We start from the raw sequence: 15,549 nt of genomic DNA, 5'->3' as shown, positions 1-15,549 counted from the left end.
TCTGTTAGGGCACGCTCCCACCAAAACATGGTCGGCTGCTGTTAAACGCAGGTTGTGCGCGGCCACAGTTTTTTGCAGCACACGGATTCTAAAAAACGGGAGTGACGCACCTGTCACTCACTTTCAGGACCCTCCCCGTAGCCCGCACCGCCTTCTGCCTTGAGCACCATGGTGCTTCCTGAGTCTCGGGACGGTCCGCCTTCGACTCACCCGATTGGGCAGAGGAGGAAAATCAGCTCCTGCCTCCAGCAGTTTTATGCTTCAAATGGACAAGTCGTGTAGAGCAGATAAACGCACGGTCTGCGCGACATGCGGAAAGATCCGCTCTTGCGTGAATCCACGCATTTACATTGACAAAGCATTGGCAGATTCCGCCCCAGAGGTAAAATAAAAGTGCGGTGTGGCCGTGCCCTTAGGACATGGCAGGGGCGGACTTAGGGATCTGGTGTCACTAACCCCGCCCTCAAGCCGGTTGTGTGGGGGTCCCCCCCCCCCCTAGAATTTTTTTAAGTGAGTATCACCTAGATCAACTGATTATGAACCAGGGACCACCACCCTGACTGAGAATCAACCTGGGGACCATTTGTGTTGTGTTGGGAGTGGGGGTATGGGCGTGGTGTGGGGGAAAAAGCTTGAAATTAAATAATGACTGTTAAGGCCTTAATTTAATTTGTTAATTTGAGGTGAATTATTACTATTACTTTTATTATTTACTGAGATATGCTAGTGGTCCAGAGCTAAAAAAAAAGATTGAGAACCACCTCTATTCCTTTCCCATGGTTGCCCTTATTCTGTTCTCTAAGGGCCGTTTCTCACTGGATCCGTTTTCATTGAAAACGTTTCCCAATTCGAATGCTGGCCTCAGTGGCCTGCATTCACATTGGGCATAGATCCTATCGCACCACAGAACACATGCATATACACCCCCGATCCTACAGGTGGCGGCATGCACATAGTGTTTCCCCTGTGGACACAGACGTCATCAACTATGCGACAATGTTTGTGCTGGTCTCGCACAAATATGCATTTAAATATGTTGAAAGCAAGGGGGCGGAGTTGCGGTGAGAACTGAATAACACTACTCATCATGAAAACATCATGCATGTGCAATATAAAATATTAATATTATCCAGTGATATGAAAACATTAGCTAATGTTTTTATATCACTGGATAATATTAATATTTTATTTCAAGGTGCCTTGACAAAATTAAAACACCATTACATTATTATGAATAGTATTAACCACATGAACCCCAGCATGGGGGGAACATAAGCCAAAAATAGCCAATCTACAAGCTCACAACGCGCGACGCGTTGTGAGCTTGTAGATCTGCTATTTTTGACAGAGAGATTTGGTGTTGACAGATAAAAGCGTCCAAGAAAAGTAGGTCCGTTTTTACTGAGAATAGAGGGTTTAAGTAGGCTATAATAATAAAACAATAACTTTATTTATATAGCACTTTTCAAAACATGAGTTACAAAGTGCTGCTGAACAACCTATTTTACCTTATTTTATGCTACAATTGGAGAAAAGGTCAAATAAAAGATACACGTTTTTTTTTAAGCATAAGGGAATAGCCTACCATAGTTAACAAGTAAGTTAATTCTGACAAGCAATAAAGAAAACACATTTAAACAAACTAAAATGAGACCAAAATAACTTTGGTCTCGTTGCCCACATCAACAAACAAACAAATACAGACATACATGTGAATTACATCAATAATTATGAATGACAGATTCATATGGTAGAAGAGTGCAATTTATGACAATAAAGCACAGAGATGTTTCGTTTTTGTAGCCCACGTTTGTGTGTGAAACTGTAGAATTAATAAAAAGAAACTTCTCATTTATTTTGGATAGTAATTATTCTGCTATTCTTCATTATGCTCATTATAATATTATATTATATCTTATCTTCATATAACTGGTCCTCATAATGCTCATTATAATGTATTTTGGATAGTAATTTAATGTATTATTCTGCTATTCTTTATTATGCTCACATAAGCTATTTAGAAGGGATAAACTAAACTGTGCATTCAGGAGAAATTGCATCATGAGTGAAACGGCTATAGTCCTTGGGAAACTATAAACCTACGTAGGCCTACATCTAAATGAGTTACCATATTTACTTACAAATTTCAAATTACAAAGCCTTATAAGCTATATATTTCTGGGATGCATAGTAGCTGAAACTCCACAAGATACCCACAAGATATACTATATGCGCTGCTCGCGCACCTGAAATGCGCGATGGAGACCCGCCAATGTTTCATGACTGATAGACATGAAAGAAGGCCCTTCACAGCTAATAGAGAATTTTAAATTTTAAGAATCGGTTCAGAATTGAATGAGTAAAATTGTTAGAAAGGCTCCCATAATATAAGTTGATTATTATTTCAATTGTTATGTTCCACCTTAAGAGTAATATGCACCAGCCCACCTTAACACACTCTAATGTGTGAGGGGGCCGTGATTTTGCCATAACTTCTTTCATTTTTTTAAAATATATATTTTTAATGTTATTTAAATGTTTATAGGCATTTATGTTATTTGAAAGTGGAGTATCCCTTTAAGTGCAATGCATTCTGGGGCGTTTTCATTCATTCAGTAGCACCGGCTAGAAGAGCAGTGTTTTTGTTGGCTGTTTTTGTCGAGTTTATATACCGTCACCTATTCCAAATAGCGGGCCACTTCCGTCTAACGGTACGCTTGCTTTCACATTGCAGCTACCGTACCCGAAACCGCATGATTCGGATCCGAGACTGCCTCCCGAGGTGGTTTCGGGAACGGAACGGTTATCCGTTTCGCGGGTCGATTCGCTACATTCACACTAGCCAAGCGGTCTGGAATGCGCACCCGGGACCTGAGTGTGAAAGCGCCCTTAACCTTCCTTATTAAACTCATGTTAACTGATTCATTGCAACTGTATGAGCAAGCAGAGACATGCGATTGATTATGGGCAGATTTCCTGATAATGGTGACTCAACAACTTCTGTGGAAGTTCTTGACATCCGGGGAGGGGAGGCGGGGACATAGATTGGTGAAGCAATAGGAAGCGCCGGAGGAATCCGCCGGCTGGGTTTGGATCCGCCCTTCAAGACCATCGATTGGGCTCGTTCTTTCAGTCTAGTGTCTCAGAGGAGGGCTGTGGACAGTTCGGAAACATGCCTACCAGTGAGCTAATAGAACTGGCAGGCTTTCTATTCCTGGAAGGTTAGCATGCTATAATAGAATAGAAGCCATTGTTCTCGTGTAAAAAAAATATATAAATCTTGTTTGAAAAAAAAAAACCTGCCTAACGATGATGTCACTGGTAGGCGGGTTTCTGAAGTGTCCACAGCCCTCCTATGAGACAGACCAAGTAGATAAAAAAAAAAAGATTATTAGTTAGGACCAATTATGAAGATGGTTGAAAATGGGTCCAATAAATATCTCTCTATCTCTCACTTTCTCTGTGTCTTTCTTTCTCCGTAACTTTATCTCTCGTCTCCACCCTTCAACTACACACACACACCAGCAGTGCGCTTATTTCCTAGAATGTGCCGTGGCGTTCTGGGCAGCTCGGCTTGCAATTGGCCGGTGGCCTATAGAATAGACCACTGCAGTCTGAACTGAGGGGGGCCACAAGTGAAGCTTATAAAATAAGCGGTCTTGTTGTGGCATTTTCACACAGGATTTTTGAGGGTTTACTTATATTTAAAAAATATTTAATGACTGTTTAGGCCCCAGGCAGTCCCCTAACCTTGCCTAGTGCAAAGACCGCCCCTGGGGCACGGTCACGCCGCACTTTTATTTTACCTATGGGGCGGAATCTGCCAAAGCTTTGTCAATGCAAATGTGTGGATTCATGGTCTTGCGCATCTTTCTTGCGAATCCAGGCATTTGCATTGACAAAGCATTGGCAGATTCCGCCCCAGAGGTCAAATAAAAGTGCGGTGTGACCATGCACTCACAGTTAAAAATGTATTTGAGGTAAAGTACAAAAGTGTTGGTATCAAAATTTACTTAAAGTATAAAAGTAAAAGTACTCATTATGCACAATATCCCATTTCACAAGTTTTCAAATGTATAAAAATCTTTTGAAAATAGCAGATCTACAAGCTCACAATGCGTCGCGATGCGACGCATTGTGAGCTTGCTATTTTCAAATGGCCCAAATTTATATAGGTCTGAAGTGGTTAATGTATGTTTTGTGATGATAATAAAGTAACTAGTGACTAAAGTTTTTAAATCATGGAGTAAAAATTTGCCTCTGAAATGTAATGGAGTAAAAGTAAAAGTATTGAAAATTGGAAAAACTCCCTTAAAGTAAAAGTGCCTCAACATTTTAGTTGACTTGAGTAAATGTATTTAGTTACTTTACACCAGTGCAATCCTGCTTCTGTAGAACAGGATGTGAAGCGTTTGCGGTCAGAGAAGGAGGCATAGAGCTGAACTATTAGGCCCTTACAAGAGCGTATGTTGCCAAAAAGGATGCACAGAAATAGCTACATCTATAAGGTCCTCTGCCAGGCACAAAGGCATCTCAGACAGTCCCACGTGACTTCTGAGACACTGTGTAGTGTGACAGAACAGCACATGCACTCACATGCACTAATCATGCACAGGTTGCACACACTGGGCCAACAGTTACAGGACATGAGGTCATTAGACAGAATTACAGAATTACAGTTGAATCTATTTCACAGTTACAGGACATAGATAGAAACAAAGTCAAATTCATTATTAACCCTTGAATTAAATACATTAGACAGGGGGCCTTGGAGACTTGAATTCTTGGACATTTTCCAGCTTTGGTCGCATTCCTAAGCCAATAATTTGATGACCAGCGGACCGGTAGGCAGCGGTCCCGGTAGGTAGGAGACACAAAGGAGACTCTTTGTGTCTCCAACCAGAACCGCTGCCGGTCATCAAATTATTGTCTTAGGAATGCGACAAAAACAAAAGCATATCCATGAATTCAAGTCTCCATGGGGTGACTAATCCATAGAAAAAAATAATAATAATTTTGTCGGCTAGCGTTAAACGCAGGTTGTGCGCGGCCACAGTTTTTTGCAGCCAGCGGATAAAAAAAAAAACGGGAGTGTCACTCACTTTCAGGACCCTCCCCGTAGCCCGCACCGCCTTCTGCCTTGAGCACCATGTTGCTTCCTGAGTCTTGGGACGGTCCACCTTCGACTCACCCGATTGGACAGAGGAGGAAAATCAGCTCCTGCCTCCAGCAGTTTTCTGCTTCAAATGGACTAGTCGTGTAGAGCGGATAAACGCACGGTCTGCGCGACAGCCAGGCGGAAAGATCCGCTCTTGCGTGAATCCACGCATTTACATTGACAATGCATTGGCAGATTCTGCCCCTGAGGTAAAATAAAAGTGCGGTGGGAGCGCGCCCTTAACCCTTTAAGACCTGAGGCTGATTCCACAAATGCCTCAAACTTTTTCGTACCTTTTTCGTACCAAGGACCCCCAAAAAGAAGAGGAGATTTGTTTAAAAAATAGTGATAAAAAAAATCTAAAATGTTCAGTGTTACACCACATGCCATTGACATTGCATACAAGCTCACGGCGCGGCACAAAGTGACGCGCTGTGAGCTTGTATGTCTGCTATTTTTGAGAAGCACTGTTTTCTGTCTTAAACCACTGTTCTAAATCCTAAGAGTTTTCTGAAAAAAATGTTGCTATATAGCTGAAATAAAAAATGACACAGTTTTTACGGAAACACCAGAAGACTAAAATACCAGGAAGACTTAAAAGAGAGGAGGAAAAAACTTGTAAAATCTACTTAAATATAGGCCCAAGAATTGCAACATGTACACATTTATATCAGTTCCTCTTTCCAGCAAACTCTCTTACTGTGCCTCAGTCCAAGAGTTGGTGCAGAGGTGAACGAACGTACTCGACCCAAGTAAAGTAAAAGTAGCTCAGTCAAAATGTTACTCAAGTTAGAGTAAAAAAAGTAATTGCTTTTAAATATACTTAAGTATTCAAAAGTACATGCTTTGAAAAATACTTAAAGTACAAGTAAAAGTACATGCTCTTAAAAAATACTATAGCGTAAGTGTGGCCAATTGCATTTTAGGGGAGAAAAAAAAACAGCTAACCTAAAAGTACTCCTTTTACTTTTTCTACTTTTTCTTTTTTTTACTTCCCTAAAATTGCCTTTTAGGAAAGGAAAAAGAAAAAACAGCCAACCTAAAAGTACTCCTTCCTAGAAATGCACTTGAGTAAAAGTTAAATATTTGTCTTGGAAATGTACTCAAGTAAGTAATAAGTATCAACACAATCTAATACTCTGGTAAAGTACAGGTCCTCAGAATATGTACTTAAGTACAGTACTCAATTACATCTACTCTGTTAATGTCCACCACTGCACTGTACATTTATTGCATTCAGTTTCTACTGTAGACAAACGATTACATCAGAACATTTCAAACATTCTAATAGCGTGTAGAATAAAATGCCAAATGACTTTGTGTGTGTGTGTGCGCCAAGTAACAACATTGTAGCTATAGGCAAAGCCTATTAGTGCGTTCGGACTGAGCGCACTGGCCGATACAAACTAATAGGCGAGTGCGCTCCGGTGCGCAATTTCCGAACGCACCCTATGTATCTATGGGTTCATGTATTTGTCAACAACACAGATGAAGTAGTGCTGAATAAAGGGAAGTTGTCAAAAACCACAAGTCATTCGACAAGACGTCTCCAGGAAATAAAAAGACAGAAGTAACTGAAATAGTAACTGAAACGTGTACCGTACATGAAACTGGAGGAAGTGCTGTCATCTGTATTTTAACCCATTAAGACCGGGAAAGCGTCTGTTGTCATTTTAAGATTTCTTTGACTATTCAAAAAATAGCAGATCTACAAGCTCATAGCGTGGCACCATGAGCTTGTACTGTAGGTCTGCTATTTTTGAAAAATCGTGGAAATTTGTGCAAATCTTTGATTATATATATATTGTTTTAAAGCGAACATTTTAACTCAAATCTTTGCTGCTGGGGGCCCCTGGAACAAAATATTTTGAGATGGGGGTCCGCGGCCAAATACATAATGTTTGTTGTTTGGTTGCTATATCAGTGGTGCTCCAACTTTTTCCATGTCAAGGACCCCCAAAATTATATGTATTTGGCCGCGGACCCCCATCTCGAAATATTTTTGTTCCAGGGACCCCCCCAGAAGCAAATATTGGAGTTAAAAATGTTCGCTTTAAAAAAATATATATATACAAAGATTTGCACAAATTGTCAAGATTTTACAAAAATAGCCAAAGAAATCTAAAATGAAACAGATGCGTTCCCGGCTTCAACGGGTTAAGTATGTATTTTGTCTCCATAGCAATAACAGCACAGTGATGGGGGAAGAAATGGAACATGGAATGTACAGCTGAACAAAAAAGGGTCTTCAAAGAAGTACTGCTTGATTCGTAAAGGTGTGAGACTGCAAAAAATAATTCCAAGGCACTCCGTCTTTGGTGAAAAAATATAGGATTTATTTTGAGCAAGGCAGCACATTATGACCAACGCGTATCGACCTAGAAGGTCTTCATCAGGGTCTGTCCACGTACAGGAATGGAATGTAGAGTATAGCACATTTCTACACACAAATTCAGTGTGCTTTACACAGAACATTCAAGCATTAGGATACAATAAAACAAAACAAAAATATGTAAAAAATAACATATACAATTACAGTACAGAAGAGATTTTTTTTTTTTGTAATAATAACTCAATAATAGGCAGCACCGAACAAAAATGTTTCCAAACATTCACGAATCCCCGGCTGTCATGGGGAGGCGGTATAGCGACCAGGATTACTGCATGTCGATTAGTCACCCTATGGTCAAGTATATTTTTTGTGTCGCATTCCAAAGCCAATAATTTGATGACCGGCAGCGGTTCCGGTAGGAGAGACAAAGAGTCTCCTTTGTGTCTCCTACCAGAACCGCTGCCTACTGGTCCGCTGGTCATCGAAATATTGGCTTAGGAATGCGACAAAAACAATATATCCATGAATTCAAGTCTCCATGGGGTGACTAATCGATAGGAAAAAAATATTTTCGTTGGTTGAACTATCCCTTTAAATCCTCAATACTTTGTAAACCTGACCTTTGGCTCAGTACTTGGTCTGCTCTTTTTTCCCCCCTCTACACCATACCTCTTCGCCAAAAATAGCACAACGCGTCTGTGATGCGCTGTGAGCTTGTGGATCTGCTATTTTCGGCTAATGTTCCCCCCAGAATAGGGATGCAAGTGGTTAATGTAAAAAAATAAAGTCCCTATCACACAAAATATTTGGCGCCCACCCCGGCAGTACCCTACGGGTCCCGGACCCCCTGTTGAAGACCCCTGCTCTAAAGCTCAGACATGAGAAGTACTGTAAGCCTGAGACACAGATGTCGATTTGCTTCCGGAGGTCCTCTCATCCATGAAAGCATTTTCGATGTTTGGAACAAACGAGCTCAAAAATTTCCGCTTGACGTCTTTGCCCATGAACGCGTAGAGGAACGGGTTCATGCAACTGTTGGCGCTCGCGAGAATCACCGCTATCGTCGTTCCGGTCGTAATAAACGTGTCGTGACTGAGTTTAATCTCTAGCAAAACAAAGACGTGGTACGGAAGCCAGGAGATGACAAACGTGACCACCAGCGCGGTCATGATTTTGAAGGGCTTGGTGGACTTGGCCAACTTGTTGTTCCGTAGCTTTACGACAATGACGGTATAACATCCGGTGATGATGGCCAGTGGAAATACAAAGCCTAGGACAAAGCGAAAGACGGGGAGAATTGTGGAGGTATTGGAATATAGCAAATTAAAATTGTTGTAGCACTGCTGAACCTTCGTGTGGTTGTCATATGCCACGTCACGCACCACGAAGGAGGGAACGCTCAGCAGCATAGAAACGAGCCAGGCCACGCCGACCGCGACCGCCGCCTTCCTCAGCGTGCGGTTGTTCTGGGCCCAGACGGCAAACACCACGGCCACACATCGGTCAGCGCTGATGACCGCCATCAGGAAGATGCTGCTGAACATGTTGAGGAACAAAACTAAGGAAATGAACTTGCACATGAAAACTCCAAAGATCCAGGATCCCATGGCCGTCAGGGTGATGTTGAACGGGAGCGTGGCGCAGTAGATGAAGTCGGAGAGGGCCAGGCTGAGGTACCACGTGGTGTTGACCGTCTTCTTGGTCATCTTGAAGGCGACGACCCAGATGACCACACCGTTGCCCAACACCCCGAGCAGGAAGATGATAGAGTAGAGGACCACCGGGATGACACAAGATGCTTTGGTTATGCACGAGTGCGAAGGTATGCTACCTCCAGGGACATATGGAGGTGGGTCACTGTAGTTATAGTCATCATCGCCATCTGCATTAGGTAACAGAGTCGTTGCCATATATGTCATGATAGGTAATGGTGATGGCATAGATGTCATGGTGGGTAATGGTGATGGTATAGATGTCATGGTAGGTAATGGTGATGGCACAGATGGAATGGTAGGTAATGGTGAAGGCACAGATGGAATGGTAGGTAATGGTGATGGCACAGATGGAATGGTAGGTAATGGTGATGGCACAGATGGAATGGCACACTCCTGTAGAAAAAGGAAATATGTTCAAGTTTTTGAATCAGTTGCACATATTTGGGCTGCAGAAAATAAAGACCTTTACCCTATCGACAGTATAGTTTACCACGTTAGATTTAACTTTGATGGAATAAACCAGGGCAGCAATTGCATGGAGGCCACGAAGGCCATGGCCCCCTCGGTGCAAACCAAAAGGGCCAAAAGGGCTGTTTTGCGGCCACTTAAACATCCGTAGTATGGTGAACAAAACAAGTGAAATTGAAAACCAGCTTGTAAATTCAAACATTGACTGTTTGGGACTGACGGAAACTTGATTGAATCAATCATCCCCAGATGCTCTGGTAAGCATGCCCGGGTACAATGTCTTCAGAAGGGACAGAGTTACAACAGGGAAGGGTGGGGGGGCCCTGCTTTATGTAAAAAGCAGCTTGGAGTGTAGACAGATTATATGGCCTAATGAGATCAAGGCAGAGTGTGTCGGTGTGGAAATCACACTCTCCGCCGAGATGTCTTTTACCCTAATTTGTTTATACTGCGAACCATCAGCCAAGGTAGAAGTCTATGAGCAACTAAAATCTATTCTGACAGCCTGTGACTTTAACAAAGAGGTTATCTTGATAGGTGACGTAAATGTTAATTGGAATGACAAGAAGCTTAGGAAAAATCTTAAACAAATAACAGATTACTACAATCTCACTCAAATGATAGAGCAGCCTACGAGGATCACTAGCCACTCAGCAACTAGAATTGATTTACTGTTTTCCAACAAAGTGGAAAGAATCACCAAAACATATAATTTCTTGACAGGTCTGTCAGACCATAATATAATATTTTTCGCCAGAAAACTCTCAAAATAACGTTTTAGCAAACTGCCTGTTCATTGGAAAATTGGGGTGTGTTTTGAACAAAGCTCCCTGTGCAATGGCGGTGTTCCTGGACTTCAAGAAGGCGTTCGACACCGTCAGTCACCAGGTCCTCCTGTCCAAATTAACACATTTACATTTTTCTCCAGAAGCTATAAAATGGTTTAGTTCCTATCTATCCACCAGAAAACAGTGTGAGTGTCAACAGTGTTAAATCTCCCTACCACACCTGTTCGGTCAGTGTCCCCCAGGGCTCAATACTAGGTCCAATTCTGTTCTCACTGTACATAAATGACCTACATGAAGTATGGAATAATCTACATGTCCGGATGTATGCAGATGATGCTGTTGTGCTTGCCCATGGTAAAAGCTATGCAGATGTGTCAATAATTTTAACCTCAGCTCTGACAAGTATTCAAGATTGGCTTATACACTCATGTCTGCTCTTGAATGCCAAAAAGACAGTCTGCATGGCCTTCTCCAAAAGACCAGTTGTGTTGGAGTCCTCAAATGTGTTTCTGGGTGGGGAGGATCTTGAACTTGTCCCAGAGTTCAAGTACCTCGGAGTCATATTAGACTCAACCCTAACTTTTAAAAAACATGTGAAGAAAGTCACAAATACGATTAAATTCAACCATTTTAAACAAATTAGACCCTTCCTTACAGTTGGTGCTGCCAGATCGTATCTTCACTGTATGATCCTATCACACATTGAATACTGTTTTACAAACTGGTCTTGCACAGGCGTGACGATTCTCAAACCCATAGAACAGCTCTACAAGAGTGCGCTCAAAGTGTTTGACAGGAAGCCTCACTCATATCATCATTGTAACATCCTCCGGAGGCTCAATATTTTTTAGCTTTGATAACTTTAAAGTTTTCAAACAGGTTGGGGTCATATACAAGATCCTGCATGGTCTGTGCCCGCTGTCTGTCTGTTTTCTGATTTTATGTTTTGTGTCAGGACTGCGGATGAAAACGTACATCTTTGCTAAATCTGGTGTATTTACGTCCATGTGACGTCCATTAATATGCATTGTCCTGTCCAAATAAACAAATAAAGTAAAAAAGTAAAAGGCCACCGTTGCCCCTCAGTTTGGCCTTTCTGCCCTTCAAAAACGTCTATGCCCTGATATCAAGGGCCCAGATTCCTGCTTTGAAATTGAGTCTATATAGGAAGTGACAGTTCATATGAATGACCTGTATACATACATATAATTTTATACAGTCTATGCCTGATATGAGGCCACAGTGGCCTTGATGCCCCGTCCATGCTGCCCTGAGGCCACAGTGGCCTTGATGCCCCGTCCATGCTGCCCTGAGGCCACAGTGTCCTTGATGCTGCCCCCATACGGCTGATTTCACTGTTTTCTCCTTTGTCTCTTTCCTGTACTCTTAACAGACTACATCCTGCTTCTCTTGAACAGGACGTGAAGCGTTTGTGGTCAGAGGAGGGCACATACAACTGAACAGTGGCGTGAAATAACTAACTACATCTGTACTTTTACTTCTACTCCACTTCATCTCAGAGGCAAATATTATACTTTTACTCCACTACAATTATTTGAAAACTTAAGTTACTAGTTACTTTGTAGATTTTGATTATTATTACTAGCGCGCCCCTCACATCTAGATCTCCCCTCCTCTCCCCCCCCTCTCCTCTCCTCTCCTCTCCTCTCCTCTCCTCTCCTCTCCTCTCCTCTCCTCTCCTCTCCTCTCCTCTCCTCTCCCCCCCCTCTCCTCTCCTCTCCTCTCCTCTCCTCTCCTCTCCTCTCCTCTCCTCTCCTCTCCTCTCCCTCCCTCTGCACACACGTCATGCGAAGTCCGGTATAAATGTTATGTATGCGAAGCCCTGCCAGGGGAGGGAGGGGAGGAGCCCTGCCCCATCTCCCCTCCCCTCCCCTCCTCTCCTCTCTTCTCTAAAGCTGAGAGTCTCATCAGTGGGGAAAGAAGCCTAAGTATTAGCCAGAGCACTGATCAATAGTCTGTGGCAAGTTTGGAGGCAAGTGGAGTGATCGTGTGTGCATTTCAATTATAGTACCTATGTACAATTTTGAGGTATTTCCAATTTTGTGCACTTTTACTTCTACTCCACTTCATCGAAGAGGCAAATATTATACTTTTACTCCACTACAATTATTTGAAAACTTAAGTTAATAGTTACTTTGTAGATTTTGATTATTACTACTAGAGGTTTGGGCCGCTTCGCGGCCCTCACATCTAGATCTCTCCCCTCCTCTCCTTATTTTTACTTGAATTCCAGACTTTTACTTGCAACAGAGCATTTCTACATTGCAGTATACTTTTATTTAAGTAAAAACATTTGAGTACTTTTTCCACCACTGAATTGAACTATAGGCCCTTACAAGAGCGTAGATTGCAGAAAAGGTGACAAAGGGAGACAAAAATGATGATCAAAAACAGTTACATCTAAGGTCCTCTGCCACGTGCAAAGGCAACTCAGACAGTCCTCACTGTTTCCCAAACACTGGGTCAGGACCCATTTTTGTGGGTCGTGAGTAAATATCCAATTGTTTGGGGTTTCCTACATTTTGTTTTTAATGATTATTATTTTAAAAGATTTTAAAAAATGGTCCAAATTTTGTTCAAAAATAAAAAACTAAATTCAAATATTTTTCAAGACATTTAATAAATTAGGGGAAAAAAATGGTTTTGAAAATAGCAGATCTACAAGCTCACAGCGCGTCACCTGTTGTGAGCTTGTAGATCTGCTATTTTCACTGGTTTGGGTCCTGGGTTCTCGAGCTAAAAAGTTTGGGAACCACATGGTCTACGTGACTTCTGAGACACCGCGTACATGACAAACAATGAACATAGTGTAGCGACCACGCAAAAGACTCGGCCGTAACTCGCTCCTCCAAGGGAGCTAGCTTTCTTGGCGTTGCTTGTCACCTGCCGGCCTGCCCGAGCTGGAGGCCGGAGTTCAGTGGTGTAAAAAGTACTAAAATTCTTTACTTAAGTAAAAGTACCAATACTGCAATATAGAAATACTCTGTTACAAGTAAGAGTCCAGAATTCAAAATTTACTTGAGTAAAAGTACAAAAGTATTGGCATCAAAACGTACTTAAAGTACCAAAAGTAAAAGTACAAAAATATTTGAAAATAGCAGATCTACAAGCTCACAACATGTCGCGATGCGACGCGTTGAGAGCTTGTAGATCGGCTATTTTCAAATAGCCTAGGTATAAAATAGGCCTAAAGTGGTTAAAGTATGTTTAATAATATAATAATTTATATCTGAAAAGTAACTAGTAACTAAAGTTTTCAAATAATTGTAGTGGAGTAAAAGTACAATATTTGCCTCTGAGATGTAGTGGAGTAGAAGTAAAAGTATTGTAAATTGGAAATACTCAAGTAAAGTACAGATACCTCAAAATTGTACTTAAGTACAATACTTAAGTACATGTACTTAGTTACTTTCCACCACTGCCTGCCGGCCTGCCCGAGCTGCCACTCCAGCTCGGTGCACGAAACGTTACAATACATACACTAACATGCACTATCATACACAGTTACACACGCTGTTGGGCCAACAGCTACAAGACGTACTGTATCATCAGACAGAGTACAGAATTACAATTAAATCTATTTCACTGTCAATATGTTGTTTTACTACTGTATAGACCTCAGTGTCTTTTGTTGAGATTGTGAATTCTGAACTCCTCCCGAGTCCCCATCCTCATCTTCAAAGACCGTGAAAGCATCTGTGTAATTTTCAGATATCTTTGGCTATTCTGAAAATAGCAGATCTACAAGCTCATAGCGCAGCACAGAGTGCTAAATATTATGAGATATACTAAATATTTTGAGATGGGGGTCCGCGCCCAAATACATATCATTTTGGGGGTCCTTGACATGGACAAAAGTTGGAGCACCACTAATATAGCAACATACTGTTAGGATTTAGAAAATATTTTTAGATTTGGCCACGGACCCCCATCTCAAAATGCTTTGTTCCAGGACCCCCCCCCCCCTCCCAGAGGCAAAGATTTGAGTTACAAATGTTTGCTTTAAAAATATATATATTCAAAGATTTGCACACATTTTCATGATTTTTCAAAAATAGCATTGATTGAATGATTGACTGATTCAATACTTTATTAGCAGTTTGCAAAAAAAGCACAGGAAAGTACAGTTCAATACAAGGTCTGCTAAGAGCTCATAGCACGGCACTTGGTGCAGCGCTATGAGCTTGTATATCCGCTGTTTTTGAAGTGAATAATAATGGTATAAGTGGTTTCACAGATGCATTCCCGGTTTTAATGCTTTAAAATCTTCAAAACTCCTTTTCAGGATTTTGAACAAATATTGATCACTTGTAAATACCAATCACTTATTTACTATGTATTTAATACAAATTCATACTGAACCCTTAAATTCAATTTATTATATCAGTGAACTTAATATCATTGTTTTATTTAATGGCCTGGCTGTCCTGGCATGTATCCGTTGTGCACTCAAAACATTTACAACGCCAAAGAACAACTGCTGCCGGTCATCAAATAATTGGCTTAGAAATGCAAAAAAAAAGGGGGTGAACTATCCCTTTAATGAGCTGAATTTAAAGTATAAATAAAAAATAATGGTGTTTAAAATGACATGCCTGTCATTCCAGAGGATGTACTGTACATACTTCACAAATTACTGCTTGATAAATCGATAAAAGATCAATAACATAGGCCTACATACCTGAGGTAATGTTGAGTGGTGTTGACTCGCTGCTGTCTGGATCACAGTGTGCTGTCAGCAGGGTGGTGTCAGTCAGTGGTCTCCTAGAGATGTCGAGTTGACGGACGAACCACACAAGGACATCCTCTAAATGCTTTCGCTACTGTATTCTAGTGAACTACGTGGGACCCTCCCACGCAGTCTTAATCAGTGGTGTAAAGTAACTAAGTACATTTACTCCTTAAGTACAATTTTGAGATACTTTTACTTTACTGGAGTATTTCCAATTGTCTATACTTTTACTCCTACTCCACTACATCTCAGAGGCAAATATTGTACTTTTAATGCACTACAATTATTTGAAAACTTTAGGTACTAGTTTACGTTCTCTATACTGTAACTGTAAG

At 41.4% G+C, this 15,549-nt stretch overlaps 1 protein-coding gene across 1 annotated transcript; it reads right to left on the bottom strand.

The window, feature by feature from the left end:
- Positions 1 to 7,512: 7,512 nt before the first annotated feature.
- Positions 7,513 to 15,215, bottom strand: LOC308085082 (chemerin-like receptor 1). Its single transcript, XM_080428144.1, has 2 exons — positions 15,164 to 15,215; positions 7,513 to 9,598 (listed from the first exon to the last, which is right to left on the bottom strand). The coding sequence occupies exon 2, from the start codon at positions 9,467 to 9,469 to the stop codon at positions 8,363 to 8,365; it is 1,107 nt and encodes a 368-aa protein (XP_080284270.1). The 5' UTR covers positions 9,470 to 9,598; positions 15,164 to 15,215; the 3' UTR covers positions 7,513 to 8,362.
- Positions 15,216 to 15,549: the final 334 nt, after the last annotated feature.

The sequence above is a fragment of the Gymnoscopelus braueri genome (assembly GCF_963280865.1).
Source record: "Gymnoscopelus braueri genome assembly, chromosome: 1".
Lineage (NCBI taxonomy): Eukaryota > Metazoa > Chordata > Actinopteri > Myctophiformes > Myctophidae > Gymnoscopelus > Gymnoscopelus braueri.
The sequence above is the reverse complement of the archived record's forward strand: the minus strand, read 5'-3'. Positions and strand labels throughout refer to the sequence as shown.